The 16641-nt window shown below is 29.7% G+C and overlaps 1 protein-coding gene across 4 annotated transcripts in view; it reads right to left on the bottom strand.

The window, feature by feature from the left end:
* Window positions 1–3885: 3885 nt before the first annotated feature.
* LOC145965534 (A disintegrin and metalloproteinase with thrombospondin motifs 9) overlaps window positions 3886–16641 on the bottom strand; it is a 38937-nt gene continuing 26181 nt past the window's right edge. For 2 of the 4 annotated variants that reach the window (XM_083089181.1, XM_083089183.1), the window contains 17 exons: window positions 16222–16561; window positions 15904–15992; window positions 15355–15702; window positions 14985–15151; window positions 14653–14903; window positions 14023–14404; window positions 13531–13689; window positions 13306–13446; window positions 12600–12731; window positions 12260–12430; window positions 11726–11941; window positions 10840–11031; window positions 10092–10280; window positions 9376–9701; window positions 8884–9020; window positions 8246–8439; window positions 3886–6654 (listed from right to left, as the gene is read on the bottom strand). In XM_083089181.1, the coding sequence (XP_082945307.1) occupies window positions 6565–6654; window positions 8246–8439; window positions 8884–9020; window positions 9376–9701; window positions 10092–10280; window positions 10840–11031; window positions 11726–11941; window positions 12260–12430; window positions 12600–12731; window positions 13306–13446; window positions 13531–13689; window positions 14023–14404; window positions 14653–14903; window positions 14985–15151; window positions 15355–15702; window positions 15904–15992; window positions 16222–16561 (3524 nt within the window). In that variant the 3' untranslated portion in view covers window positions 3886–6564. Of the gene's footprint in view, window positions 6655–8245; window positions 8440–8883; window positions 9021–9375; window positions 9702–10091; window positions 10281–10839; window positions 11032–11725; window positions 11942–12259; window positions 12431–12599; window positions 12732–13305; window positions 13447–13530; window positions 13690–14022; window positions 14405–14652; window positions 14904–14984; window positions 15152–15354; window positions 15703–15903; window positions 15993–16221; window positions 16566–16641 lie in introns of all 4 variants that reach the window. The other 2 variants (XM_083089182.1, XM_083089184.1) reach the window with 2 other exon arrangements.

Raw genomic sequence — 16641 nt, 5'->3', positions numbered from 1 at the left:
TTAAATTTTAAGATCACATTTAATTAAATAAATTCCCATAAATGAGTCGTCTGAGAGGTTATTTTAATTCCTCAACATTACCCTATCGGATTCGACCTGTGGGGTTTGCATAACGTATATTCTTCCCCGCGCGAGAAAACAAAATTGAATTAATTAATACATTATTTCATAATTTATTATATCACTATATTATATTAATTAATTATATGTAAATGATTAAAATTAAATAAATTTAATAAATATTAAATTTAAACTATTATTGTTGATTATAGTTCATTAATTGTCGACATTGATTTCAAGTTCTTCGCTGGAAACGTATTCTGAAATATTAGGAAATTATTAGGCGAATATAATCAAGTTGGAGGTAGCACAAGTAGCAAAATTATGTAGCTAAATTATCGACCGTTGAAAATCAACCTTCAGCGGTAGTTTGCTACGTTGTCGACGATCGGTAATTTTCTGTTAGTGATAGCTCCTATCCGATCCTATTCGCCTAATACTTTCCTAATATATTTCAGCTAATATTTCAGAATATATGTGCAGCTTGAAAGTCATCGACGTCAAGCGAGTTGAATCGCGATAATCCTTAAACTATAAATATTGAAATTCTGATATATTAACAAAGTATCTGACGAATATAATTCGATAAGAAATTGCACTAATTAAAAATCCAAGAATTACAAATATTCTTAAAATTTTAAGTCTAACACTTTGTACTACAAAAATATAAATTCACAAACGTATTCAACTTTTGAAAAAATTGAAGAACTCTTGAAAAGAATTCGTAATATCTTTATAAAAAACTTTATTTATTATAGAGAAATATAGAAACTAAAATGTCATTAAATAAAGACTTTAAAAAAAATATATTCTTTCAAATATCTCTAAGAATAACGTACAATGAATCTTTTATCAAACATATATTGACGCCATATCTTAGCAGTCTAAAATCCAGCGGCCAGATAATATTCAAAGTTCTGAGTCCAGTTACTATCTGTGATAGTCGATTGCAGTTGATCGAATCAATTAATCGAGCGATTGCATTCTGGCACGATTTTCCGTTCGGTATATATAAATATTTAATCAATTAATCGAACGATTGCATTCCGGCTCGCTTTTTCATTCGATATATATAAATATTTAATCAATTAATCGAACGATTGCATTCCGGCTCGCTTTTTCGTTCGGTATATATAAATATTTAATCAATTAATCGAACGATTGCATTCCGGATCGTTTTTTTCGTTCGGCATATATAAATATTTAACCAGTTAATCGAACGATTGCATTCGGCTCGTCGTACGTTATTCTTAGAGATATCTGATAGAATATATTTTTTTAAAGTCTTCATTTAATGACATTTCAGTTCCTATATTTTTCTATATTAAATATAGCAAGTTTTTATAAAGATATTCTTTTCAAGAGTTTTTCAATTCTTTCAAAAGTTTAATACGTTTGTGAATTTATATTTTTGTGGTAAACAAAGCTTTAGATTAAAAATTTTAAGAATATTTGTAATTTTTGGATTTTTAATTATTGCAACTTCTTATCGAATTATATTCGTCGGATACTTTATTAATATTTCAGAATTTCAATATTTACAGTTCGCGGATTGTCGCGATTCAACTCACGTCGATGATTTTCAAACTGTACATATATTCTGAAATATTAGCTGAAATATTAGGAAAGTATTAGGCGAATATGATTGGATAGGAGCTATCACTAACAGAAAATTACCGATCGTCGATAACGCAGCAAACTACTGCTAAAGGTAGATTTTCCACGGTCGATAATTTAGTTAGGTTATTTTGCTACTTGTGCTACCTCCAACTTGATTATATTCGCCTAATAATTTCCTAATATTTCAGAATACGTTTCCAGAACGGAAGACCTGCCAACACATCAATGTCGGCAATTAATGAACTATTAATCAACAATAATAGTTTAAATTTAATATTTATTAAATATATTTAATTTGATGCATTTACATATAATTAATTAATATAATATAATGATATAATAAATTATGGAATAATGTATTAATTAATTCAATTTTGTTTTCTCGCGCGGGGAAGAATATACGTTATGCAAACCAGGTTGGATCCGATCGGGTAATGTTGAGCAATTAAAAAAACCTCATAGACAACTCATCCTTGGACGTTAATATCTAGTTCCTGGAAACTCCCTTTGTACAATCATCTAGAGCTCGAGTTGGGATTTACTTAATCAAATGTGAGCTTAATATTTAATATAATTCTAACTTTGAAGCCTTAAATCGTTATTAATTTTTACATGTATGTATACATACATATATATGTATATGTAGTTAAGGGGCTTGTGTAGTATTGCAAGCAACTGGTTAATTTGTATAATTTTTAAAAAATTTGAATGTATATGATAGAAAGGAAAAGATGTCGAGTCACGAGCAGTTCTCTTCACCTAAAAAAAAAAAAAAAATATATATATATATATATTTATGCTAAGGAAATAAATTTAATAACAAGACATTATTTTTTACACATGCAGCGGCTTATTTTATTTCAATTTATATAAACACTGGTTCGTATGGAATTCTTACAATCACACCATTATAAAAAAATCGATATTGTACACTTTTCTCCGAAAAACTTTACAATAAAAAAAAATACATTTTGACGTATATTTATTTGAAACTTGTACAAGATAAAATTGCACATAAAAGTAAAAAAATATTCGATATATTGATAATAAAGAAAATTATAATATATAATATATTACTGAGAAGAGAATAATAAAAATTTGACCCAAGAATGTCATGTTATCATTTATTTTATACTTTTCGAATTTAGTTTATTAAAAGTTTCTTACTTTTAATCGTTAATTATTCGACTGAAAACTATATATATATATAATGTATCATCTCGCTCGAGGATAAATAATAAATAAAAAAAAACTACAAGATAAAGAATATCTCATAGATCTAATCAAAACTAGTGTGTATATATCATAAAAGTAGATGTGCTACTCAAACATACCCATCTAATAAATCTTGGAACACTTGAGACATTTTTAGTGTATATTACACAATATATGATATATTGGTAAATATATAAAATTATAAAACAACGGATTCTATATTTAATTATTACTAAACAATAACCGATCAATTAGCTGCCTATAATATTAGATATGTAAATTCGTCACATAAAGTGTCTGTTCTCATGTCTGTTCTCATGCTACATTATTTGTAAACTAGCTTGTCGTAGTTGAGGTGCCTGCCAAGTTGAATTGAAAATGTTGTGATATTGTTCTATAATAAGTGTCATACATGTCTTATGATATGAAAATTACACACATATGTTTTAGGAGCATATTCGAGAGACATATGCAAACTATTAATAATGCTTTTATCTTAATAATACACAATGCGATCTACAAAATAATCTACATTTCAATAATGATTTGTCTATTAACCGATTATCTTATAATTTCGCTAATATTAATACACGAATTTTTTAGTAAATATCGAGCATTTTTTTATTATATATGTATATATAAAAAACTTTATCAAAACTATCGCGACTAATATCATTAATTTTGGCACTTTTAAAATGCTTGCTGAAAAATGCATTTATATACTCACATTACTTACATAATAAATCGTACAATTTCCGTCATATTTTATTATGCTACATTGTGGCCAAGATTATGGCAGATTACTCATTACATAAGTGTGTGTGTATGTATGTGCGCGCGCATGTGTGTATACATATACATATATATATAATAATATTAACTATGGCAGTCTATCAAATACACATATTTATATGGCCAATAGGCAATATGTATTACATAATGTCCAACAAATGGTTCAACATACACATTTAATGACACAAGTCCAACGGCAATCGTTAACTAAATGATTTATTACATTGACTAATCTTGTTGGTTGTTTAATATAAAAAGACTTGATATCGTTAATGTCAATGTCATTCTTAAATTGGCGCGGTTTAATAAAATACAACAAAATTTTCTTGTGATTTCGATTGGATACACTTATTATTCATGTGCATTCACTCAATTTTTTTATATTCCATTTGGAAAATATAGAAAACTATGTGAGAACATACTTGGTATGTCTAATCAACGCTCGCTAATAAACTTTACTATTATTTTATAATATAAATATTAATATATATATATATATATATATATATATATATATATATATATATACATATATATATCATACATACATACATACATATATATATATATATATATTAGCTTTGTACAAATTTTATAGATTTCCATCAATAATACAACACAATTATACGCATTATAGCTAGAAAATGAAGCATAAAACATGTTCATCTTGATTGCAATTGCGAATAAAGGTACAAAATGTTATTGAATAAGTTTACAAACTTTATTTATAAACTTCACCTATTTTCACTAATTGAATTGATATAACTAAATGTATGTGTGTGGAGGGATCCATATTCTCATTAATAAAAATGCATATATCTATAATCATATATCACACAGAATCATATATCTTAAATTTGAATAAATTTCTTATTTTAAAATTTTAGTTTTAATTTTTATATTAGTTATCAAAAACTTTTATGCTGAAAATGAAAGAAAAAGTGAAAAGAAAAAAAGGGAAAAATAGAGATTATAATAAACTTTCAAAATTACATCGGTAATGACAAAACTCGAATTCTCAAATATATATCACAATAATATATTTATATATTTATGAAATTTATAGAAAAAATGTTTGAAGATGTAAATAAACTGAAAATTATTTTTTCGAAAATAAAAAATCATATTTTGAAATCGCTATTGAAACAACATATTGTAATATGAGAAAATTAAAAAAAAACTCAAATACAAAAAGAAATTGTCTAGTTTCAGATGATCTATTCAACTGTATTATTTAACAAATATTTTTTGATACAAATGACGATCATGAGACAATTTTCATTCGAAAAAAGTACAGAAAGAGAGAACGAAAAGAAAGAAGGATGAGAAAAGGGGAAGAGGAGGGGGGAGAGAGGGGGGAGAGAGAGAGAGCACGCGCGCGCGCATCGTTTTAGCGACAATAGGTGCAATTTATATTTTCGAACTATATTATATTTATATGCGTATATTGAATTATAATATTAATAGATTTATTCGCGCTTTATACTTCTATGCTATTAATATTACTGCAACATATTGCTGCAATAGATTACCTTCGATAAAATAAGATGAATAAAACTTTTTTCTACAAGATACAAATAAAAGAAAAGTAAAAAAGTACTCATTGCAATTTGTTCAACAAATTCCGCAAGTTTTCTTCTACTTGCTTATTGCACGCAAGAAATGTACATAAACTCAACTATCATACTTCTTTTTTTCCTGAAAACTACAATTTCCTTCTGTCTAGAAATTGTTTAGGCTATAAAATTCAATTATAGACTATATATACTTATACATATATATATTCTATTGAGATTTTATTATTAAAAGTAAAAATAAAATTTTTTTCTGAATGTTTCTTCTGTTTAAAATTGATGGAGCATTATAAAAAGATGGCAGTGAATCACGATAAAAAAAGCAAACTATAGAATTATAAAATTATAGAAAGAGAGCATAACATCAATCGTAAAATGTTTGTAGAACATGATGTAAGTGTCATTATCCATTTCAAGTTTGTGTACAAAATACATACAGTGAGTAATATTTGATTAATTTTCGTTATTACATTATATCTGCTAAGAATTTAATTTATGCTGCATGAAGAAGGAAAAACCGTTTCTATAGTTGTAAAGAAAAATATTCCAGAATATTTCAAAGAATAAAGAATATTTGTTTTTGCTTTTCTTGTGCTTTTTTTAAATTTTTTACTTTTGCATTTATAATGTGACACTATGTCTTCTACAAACACAGCACGATTATACATATGTTTGTAACTTGACACGAATATCTTTGCATATTTAAATGCGCAAACACACATTGTGTATTACTATTTACACTTTGTAGAAATAAATTCAATTCTTAATAAAAGAGAAAACTAAAAGAAAGAAGAATAGAATAAAGATCTTTGATTACGCAAATTCAATATGCTTTTACAACGATCATTCTTTCCTATGCTTTGTTTTTATGCATATTATTTAATGCAGATTATTTAATAGATTGTATAAAAATTCAACTTTAGAAAGCAATGTTTACGAACCATTAAGCGCAACATATGTTTAAAACAACATAAGCTTTATAATTCAACATTTTAATTTACATAATCGCACACATGATGGCAGTGATAGCTTATACATTGTGTCATGTGCATTTCGTTATATTGGTTCGCAACTCGCCAATCTATGAATTTCAGTATCGTTATCTCAAATATACATATATATATATATATATATATATATATATATATATATATATATATATATATATATATACATACACTCCAAAGTTACTAGGAAACTAATCGAGTTTAAAGCAAATCGGTGGTTAAATATAATATCACGGCTCATATGTAGCAGGATATATAGAACAAATAAACGTAATACGAAAACTTGAAGGCTGTGACTAGGGAGGTAATACGTCCAGTTTTAGGCCTGTCTTCGGCTTACAAAAGCCACAATAACCACCACATTTACCGAGAATTCGTTGATCATTCTAAATATAACATAAACATAAGTTATATAAGTATATAGATGTGTGTATGCGTGAAAATTATCAAAAATTATATTTAATATTAAAAAAGGAGGAAATTCATGCTTTTTCAAGCAAAATTTTGGCAAATTTTAAAAGTTAGTTAAAAATTATGACAATAAACAATACTAATGTTTTCAACGCGTGATAAATTAGAGAGAAATTAGAGATTATTTTTTAATATTTAGATATATGTACAAAAGAAAGACTTGATAATAATACGGGACATAAAAAATTTGTTGTTTTTGTAAATAAAGTTATTGAAATAAAAAGAACAGTGGAAAAAATCTCTCTCGTGGGAAAAATATACTGAAAAAGTATATCAAGACCAAGGATCACCGTGTTGCTTAATAAAGACTATACATATATAGTAAAATTTTATATATATATATATATATATATTATATATATATATATATATATATATATATATATATATATATATATATATATATATACAGGGTGAATTTTAATGGTTGTGTCAATCTTTTTATCATACAGTAGATTACCGATCGCAATTTTAATAAATTGATTGATACATAGATGTCAGTTAATTGAATCGACTGTATCGAAGGCCGAAATATAATGTGTACAATTAAAGCAAGTTAAAAGCTGAAATTATGTAGTGTGGATTTATTATTATTATTAAAGCTACGCATTTATTATTATTATTATTATTATTATTATTATTATTATTAAATATATATGTTATTATATTTATTATTATTATTATTATTATTATTCTACTGTGATCAAATTAGGGATTTATTATTATACATATTCGATATATTAAAGCGGAAGAAATACATATTTAAAAATTCAATTCAAATTTAACACTTTAACGTTTTATGTAAAACTTTATTTCAAATTCCGCATTTATTTTTATGATAAATTTTTATTGTTTTATATGCTAAAAATATGGAGCAAAAAATTTTCTTCCTTCTTAAAATAAAATTACGCAATTGTTTCATAAGAATGTATTTCTTGTGGAACAATTGCGTGATTTTATTTCAAGAAGGCAGAAATACTACATACCTTTAGCGTATAACAATATTAAAAATTTTTATCATAAAAATAAATGCGGAATTTGAAATAAAGTTTTACATAAAACGTTAAAGTGTTAAATTTGAACTGAATTTTTAAATATGTATTCTTACTGCTTTAATATATTATATATGTATACGTAGCTTTAATAATAATAATAATAATAATAATAATAATAATAATAAATATAATAATATATATATTTAATAATAATTATAATAATAATAATAATAATAAGTGCGTAGCTTTAACAATAATAATAAATCCATACTATATAATTTCAGCTTTTAACTTGCTTTAATTGTACACATTATATTTCGGCCTTCGATACGGTCGATCCAATTAACTGACATCTATGTATCGATCAATTTGTTAAAATTGCGATCGGTAATCTCCCGCATGATAAAAAGATTGACACAACCATTAAAATTCACCCTGTATATATATAAGTTTTGTTTTCAATCTTTCATATGATATATGATATATGGCAAATCTTTTCTCGATTACTTACGATTTTATTGATCGCAAGAAAAGCGCTAGAAGTTTCTGTAACCCATGTGACTATTGGCGATAACTCCAAAGCGGTTCCTCTTAAATTGATGCTGAAACGTCCTTGTGGACAATTAGTGAGGCTGTAACAATCACCGGCTTTGCCATACTCCACGCGTTTCATTCCTTCCGTCCACGAGAACGTGTAATCATTTGCTAAACATCAAGTGACTCAAATGTATAATCACGTTTATATAAGATAATTTTATTTTGTTTTATTTTATGACTATAGAAATATTATGGAAATAAAGAAATTTACAAAAATATTTTGTTGCATAGCTTTGATATTAAAAATACACTAAGCAGAAGTTTGTTTTTGGGATTACAGCAATTGTGTTGAAATATTGAGATTTTTTCACTTTTAATATTAAATCAAATATAATTCACGTTAACTATTTAAGACATTTATATAATACATATATGTATATGTATACAGCATGTATCATACACATCTATTTCCCAGTAAAACTATAATATTTTTGTTCAAAATGTTTTGTCTTTTGATAAGACAATTATGTACATAAATAATTTAAATCGTAAATGTATAAAAATACTTTTATTTATATAATAAATCTTGTTAAAGTTTTTCAAATTACTTACTTATAATATAGAGTCTCGCAGGATCTATGCGTACTCTTTTGAACATTGTTCTACCAGAAACCGTTCCCAATTCGGACACACAATTGCAGCTGTCATTTCTTTGACCATTAAACGGGCACGTGTGTGGATTTTTCAACCTGATTTATTCATATTATTAATGTCTTTAAAGAAGATTATTGAATCGCTGGGAAAATAATATTCTGAAGAATATTCCGAGAATAAGATGCAATAAAACGTTCGTTATGTAAAATAATATGAATAGCAAAACAAAATTCGGAGAAACAAATATTTAGATAATCAATCTAGAAAGAGAGAAAGAATATACATCTCTTTAAGAATAGATATTATAAACTTGTCCTTTAATAAACTAATAACAATATGTAAAAAAAGAATATAAAATGGATACAAAAATAAGGAAAATGTACTGTTATGTAAGACGGATCGACGAATCGAATACATAGTTATTTGGGAGAAAAGAAGTAGTTGACTAACCTTTTGTCGTAAATTTCTGCATAATTTTCGCTGTCGCCAGCTGGCAATGTCAGATATTCTCGTGGCTCGATGCTCGACATTCCGTGACAATAAATCGTCATATTTCTACCACCAATTAATAATGGATATTCACCGTCTGTGGTAGCTTTGAGTCGTTTCTGAATTTCAAGACAAGTGACTGGCCCGCATCTTCTTTGATTACATTTACGTTTCCGTTGCGGTTTATATTCGATTGGACAGTAAAACCGCGCAACTTTTTTGCCGATTGCATCGTGACAATAAACTTTACGGATTTGTCGACCTTTGCGTCCACAAGGATGGCTACACTAAAATAGATAAAACAGAAAAGACATTAAAGCACTTTTCTCTTCCCTTCTCTCTCAAACTTTCAGACGAGACGATTGATTGGATTAAATAAAAAAGAATTTCTACGATTTTATGAGAAAGTCAAAGAGAGAGATATGGCAAATGTTTGCATAAACATGAAACAGATAATTATAATTTATTACACATTACGTTACTTAATATTTTTATAATTTCTTCTTTACACAAACAATGATATAAATAACTTTTTTGAATTTTATGTAAATAAATCATTTTTTTTCTGAAAGATTGATTTCTGTGAGGAACTGCCTTTTTGCTCTAATTGTTAATAAATATATACGATATAATAAATATCCGCTTCAATTAAAATAGAATTCTGAGAATGCGCTTACTTTTCTCCATGTGCCAGCGACCCAATAATATTTATCATTACACTCTCGTAGTTTACAAGTTTGATCTTCGGCTGGTTTTTGATCCATCGGACAACCCTCAGTTGGAGTTGGATCGATCCATCCGTAGGAATTCACTCGATGGCAAGTGACTGCACGACGTTGTATTCCTTCGCCACATTTGACCGAACACTTGGAAAAGACACAAACGCATTTATTTAATTGCTTTTATATTTTCAACTATTAATATAATTATCATTATAAGAAGAGGGAGAAATAAATAAGCGCGCAGGAAAGAATTTTATAGGGTCTGTGATCATTCACATTAGTGATCAAAGAATTGCAAAACTTGGAAAATATTTTATAGATTTCTCAACAAATTTGAATGTAAAGTTAATAACATGCGCAACGAAAACTAAAAAAAGAGAAGGAAGTAAAAAAGGAAATATCCCTTCATTATAGCATCCCATGCACATCTCTTTATACTACTAATATAATACTATTGAAATTTCCTATATATTTCTACATTTCTCCTACATATTTTCAATATTTCTTTCGATTAAAATCAAATATGATATAATTATTATTCTCTCTTGCTATATATGTACACATACATTCGTTCATGGAAAAGATTCAATTTTATTTTCATATTTTATTTGTACGCGCAGCTTTACTTTCCAAAATTATAACTAAAACATATGTGAAATTCATGTCAATAACACAGATACGATTATAATGCTGGATAAGATACCTCCGACCAGGTGCCTTCTTGCCAGATATAATCACAAGCAACACGTTGGCATAATCTCTGCGATTTTGGCTTGCGTGATTTCGATCTCAAGCACTGCTCGTCCTTAACAGGTATTTCCGGCCCATGGTTGCCTCTTCTCATTATACATTCTACTCTTCGCATCTGAATGCCAGTACCACACGATTTCGAACACTGCAAAATATTCGATTCAGAACAAGCTAATCACGTACATATTGTCATTCATTAACAAAAATTAGCACTGCAACAATCTCAACACATTCAATTATCAGTTGAATGTCATATGTCGAGCATTTTCATTATTATCCGTATTATGTCTATTCATTGGCATAAAGTTTGTTAAGAAATAAGAGCAATTCATTTGAAATTATTTTTTCCAATACAATAGTCTGTCAACTTTTTAAAGCTCCTATTTTTCTTGAGAGAGAGAGAGAGAGAGAGAGAGAGAGAGAGAGAGAGAGAGAGAAAGAGAGAGAGAGATCTTGATATATATATATATATATACACAGAGTGTCCAGAAAATCGCCCGCAGTACTTCGGGAAATAAGTCATTTCCGAGTTATAGCCACTTTTACGTTAAAAAAATCGTAATTTATAGTCCGTTTGACATCCCTTTTTAAAATTTTTTTTTAATTTAAAATTTTTGTTGCATATATGTATGTATATTGTGTAATTCTTTATATAAACTTATATTCCGCTTTTATAAAGCTTTTCTTTAATTCAATTTTATCACATTTTAATCCCAAAAGAAAGCGTTTTGGTCATTATCCGCACGATTTGCTTTTGAATATTGAATATTAGAAAATTGAAGAAATACTTTTGATTGCGTTATTTTTATTTTATAACACTAATAGATAATGTTACTCACGGGAGTCCAATTAGACATTTTCCATCTGCGGACAATATTGGATTCCAAATTATTCTCTCTAGTGTGTTTAGGATTACTTTTGCAAGATTCCTTCTGACATCTCCGCACATATTTTGGTTGTTCATCGATGCATTCCTCGTCCGGCAAAGTTTCGCCATAATGATTTTGGCAGCGAATTTGGCGATGCTGGAATCCATTACCGCACTCTACGTTGCACTAAATTCATTCAAAACATTCATCGAAAAAAATAATTACTCGACAGTACATTATGTGTTTGTTTTTTTTTATGCGTACAAGAAAAATGTTCTGCGAAAATAAATAATAAAAACATGCGTGCGCATGCAAAGTATAATTTTATATTATTTAATTTCTTATGTAACATAAGAAATAATTGTATGGAAAAAAAAGATATATTTCCGTTAATAGATATTATTTTTATCAAATGTGATATACATTTTACATGTTAATGATATATATAAAATTTTTATTTGCTTATATAACATTTGGAATAATCCTGTGAAATTGTTTCAATACCTCGCTCCAATCACCGGTATTCCAAGTTGGACATGGATGACGATTGCACGCAATTTTGACCATCGGTTGTTGACTCGAGTCGCAATAATAATCGGGCGCGACTATTCCCGTTTCCGAAGATATACACTTCACTATTCTACTTTTGTATCCGGCATTGCATTTGTGCGAACACTATATATGAAAACGATGACAAATTTTATATGTAGAATACGCAAAATAAATAACAAAATTTAAATAAAACATCAGATTATAATAGACCTTTTAAAATACTTTTATAAGTTGTGTATAAATAAATATATATTAACAAACAAATTCAAGAATAAAATATAAGTAAGCCCACCTGTCCATAAGATCCTACATGCCATTTGTAACCCGAATGGAATGTAATACCATTGCTGTCAATTTCATTATCCTGTTGAGAGGGATCTTCACGTGGAGAATTGGATGAATAAATGATGGGAGGTAAACTGACCTAGAAAAAAAAAATAATAAAAACTTTTACAAGATTCTATATCATAGAGATACAAATAATATATGAAAAAAATAAACATTTTTAATTTTGCAATAATAATAATTTCTACATTTTTTATTCACATATAATAATAATATTAATTTTTTCCTTCATCTGCATATAAAATAGAGTTGGTTCCATCTCGTAATAATTATTCGTAAATATTACTCTCGTAATAATTATTATTATTTGATTATTTATATATATATATATATATATATATATATATATATATATATATATATATATATATATATATACACACACACACACACACACAATATATATATATATATATACATCATATATATATATATATATATATATTTATTTATTTATTTATGATATCTTACCTTATTTTTTAATGTTGTTATTATTATTATTTATAATACAACAGCGCGCACGCGCGTTATATATATTTATTATTGTATTAATATTTTAATAATTTTATTTGAGTTATTATATCAAAAGTTATTATATCATTGTCATCAATAAATAAATAAATAATTGCAATGTACATATACAACTGACTTACGATATTAAGGCATGGTTTTAATGTGCAAGCAATTAAAGTCTCCGGTTTTTCGGATACGGGACATTCGTTGCTCGTTACACCATTGGCATTCTGGCAAACAACTTTTCTGCGCAATACTCCTTCGCCACATGTTACCGAACACTATACAACAATAAGAGAGATTAAATTCAACTAGACATATCAATAATTATCGATTTTGGGGTAAAACTATCTAATATATCGTACCGGACTCCAGTCGCCAGCATGCCATTGATAACAAGGACCAGCAGTGCAGATTTCTGTTGTAATTGGTGTACCGCTACAGAAGGTACGCGATACTACGCGATTCTCGACTTGACACCAGGAGGCTCTGTGCCGTTTTCCCACGCCGCAAGTCACGGAACACTGCACAACGATATTTATCTCTCTCTCTTTCTCTCTCGTATAACGTGTTTTTTTTTATATCAGTTCAAATTATATAAATAGTCCTCGGTAAAAATACGACAGACTAATACTTCGAAAAATACTAATTTTTTTAAAAAAGAAAAAGAATTAATAATTTAAAAATACAAATTTTCTCCCAATTTCTAAAATTTTAATGTCGAAATGTATATTCTTCTACAATTAATTTACACATTTCGAGAGAAATTTTCCAGACAGATTGACCGACGAATAAAGCATCGCATGCGTATCTCTGTGTATAATGTTTTTTCCTTTGTTATTTCTTCTTTCACTTACCGGACTCCATTCTCCTAGATCCCATTTCGGACAAGCCTCCTGGCTGCATATCCTCTTGAGATGCTTTTCTTGTTTGGCGCAATTTTCGTCTCGTACTTGTCTCTCATTTGAATCTACGCATATCGCGCTTCTCAATTGTACACCACCGCCGCACGAGACGCTACAGGCGTTCCATTCGCTGTAACTCCAATGAGCGTCGTCGCAGGGACCTACACATGGCTGATGCTCGCTCGGTTTTTCAATATGCAAGCATGCATGCGCCGGTACCGGTCGCGGGGAATGCGGCGGTGAGTCTAACAAGATTTGAACGCATCGCCAAGTGACGGTCCGCACGCCTGGACCGCAATGATTCGAACATTCGGACACAGAAATCATTTGCCACCTGAAAGTACACGATGGACCTTTGGAACTAGGCGCGGTGAAATTTCATGGGGAAGAAACATTGTTAAAATTTTGATTACACTTGTATGTGTACTTGGCTAAAATTGAACGTATGCGCATATCTTTGTGCGCTTATCTACTAATCGTAAGCACGATAGAAATCTTTTTCAAATAATACACACAATATATTATATGTATTAATGTTGCGAAAAATTTAATAACATTTTCACGCGCGCGTTGTTTACTTACTGCAGCATGCAATATGCGTTGCATATCTGACTGTCTTCTTGTGGTTTTTCCTCGTCTCTGCAGTAATCGTCGGGCACTTCGTCCTTATGCTCGGTACTTCTACATATGGCTTTACGGTATTTCATACCCTGGCACATTCGATTGCAAGTCGACCAATCGCTGAGCAACCATGTGAAGTTGTTTAGAATTTTTTTCGGTACAGTATACTCGTATGTGATTTGCGGCGGATACACATTTCCTACGGATAACACCTGAAATATCGTATTTTTGCTTGAGAGTAAGTTACTGTCGACTGCGAATGATGTAAATCTAAATGTTAATTTTAAACCTGCCTCCAAAATTAAATCTATGACAATGGGCCGAGAACTATTTAACCGTTCTATAATCGATTCTGGTCCGCTGTATTCAATGGTGATGCCCGGATGCACTATCACCTTGCGATGCATTACCATAAAGTTGCCGTTTAAAATATATTCGCCGTCTTCTCCAATTCGTAACGCTGTAATATAAAATACATTGTGATTGGTTTTCAATTCAACTGTATTAGTTTTAAAATTTCTTGGCAAAATTAATAAGACGTTTATAGTTTATTACGAAATATGTTGTGCGCGCGTATGTGTATAAAAGACAGAGTGTTTTTCAAAATGTAACATTTAAATTCAAACTGCTATTATATTTTATCTATTGACAGAAAAATCTTACCAAGATAATTACTATCGTTATGAGAGTCTAGCCATCCGTGTTGTTTAATATCGATGTAGCTGCTACCGGCAGGGATTTTAGCTACTTTCGTGTAACCGTACACACTAGCGTTGTAGGAGCCTGTGATTCTTTGACAAGTAGAGTTGTCGCCTCTACAGACTCCACAAGTGTCGAGCTCGGCCGTCGAATTCAAAACGTGATCGCATCCAGCCGGTTTGCATTGGCCGTTAACGCATATGTGAAAAGTATCGGGCCCACAGGGTGTCCCATCGATTACTTTATCACGTAACATATAATACTGATTGCTTTCCACTTGGCAGTATAGTTTGCAACGGTCTTGCGGTAATACTGTAAAAGAGATTCGCGCTACGATAATTCCCGAGTTGAAACCGGAATTGCTTTGTAAATAGTACACATTTCTCTCTCTAATCGCATTGACAATATTACAATCTCTATCATTATCTTATTAGATACTTATTAATAATGATAAAATGTTTGCATACACATACAAATTTGTATATATTTGCTTATATGTATATATTTGCTTACTTCTAGTGTACTTTGCATGCCATTTGACATCCCTAGCGAGATTCTGAATGTTGAAATTATTGTTGTCAAATTTCGAGCACTGCTGTTCTCTGTAAAAAAAAGATATAAGGAAAAAGAAGGAATGCGTCTCTCCTCTGACAATTATATATCGTGTTGTGCCTCCCGCTCTTTCGCTCTCTCATTGGCAATATTATTTTTCCAAATACTAGTTAATTGATAGATTTCTGCTACCGTAAATTTATTTCTCACTGCTAGATTTAGTTTTCACTCGATGAGAGAGCAACTTGAGACGAAATAATGATACATAATAACACATACCTGAAATCTGAACTGCCTGGCGGGCACTCTCTAGTGCCGCAACTGCGATACTTGACGCGCTCGCCGATACAGTAATTGCCGCTATTTTTTGGCGCCGGATTATCGCATTCGCGATACTTTCTCTTGACGCCGCCACCGCAGGTTCGCGAGCATTCGCCGTATCTTCCCCATTCGCCCCATTGACCGTCCACCGGTTCAAGATTTCTGCGCGAGACGCATTCGCCCCGATGACACCACTTGTCGACACCGCATGGTGTACCGTCGGCCCACGGCATATGCTGAGTATGGCACTGCTGATGATGATCCCACAGTGGCGCGGTGCACCACAGTCTCCTACACACTGCCTGGCCGGTAACCAACCAAGCCCCCAATTTACTTCAATTCTTAAGTAAATTAAATGTCATAGTGATAGCATTAAGT

Source organism: Camponotus vicinus, unplaced genomic scaffold, assembly GCF_025532165.1.
Source record: "Camponotus vicinus isolate PSW18456_S1 unplaced genomic scaffold, iyCamVici1.0 SCAF_14, whole genome shotgun sequence".
NCBI lineage: Eukaryota > Metazoa > Arthropoda > Insecta > Hymenoptera > Formicidae > Camponotus > Camponotus vicinus.
Note: the sequence above shows the minus strand (reverse complement) of the source record. Positions and strands in the feature narration are given on the sequence as shown.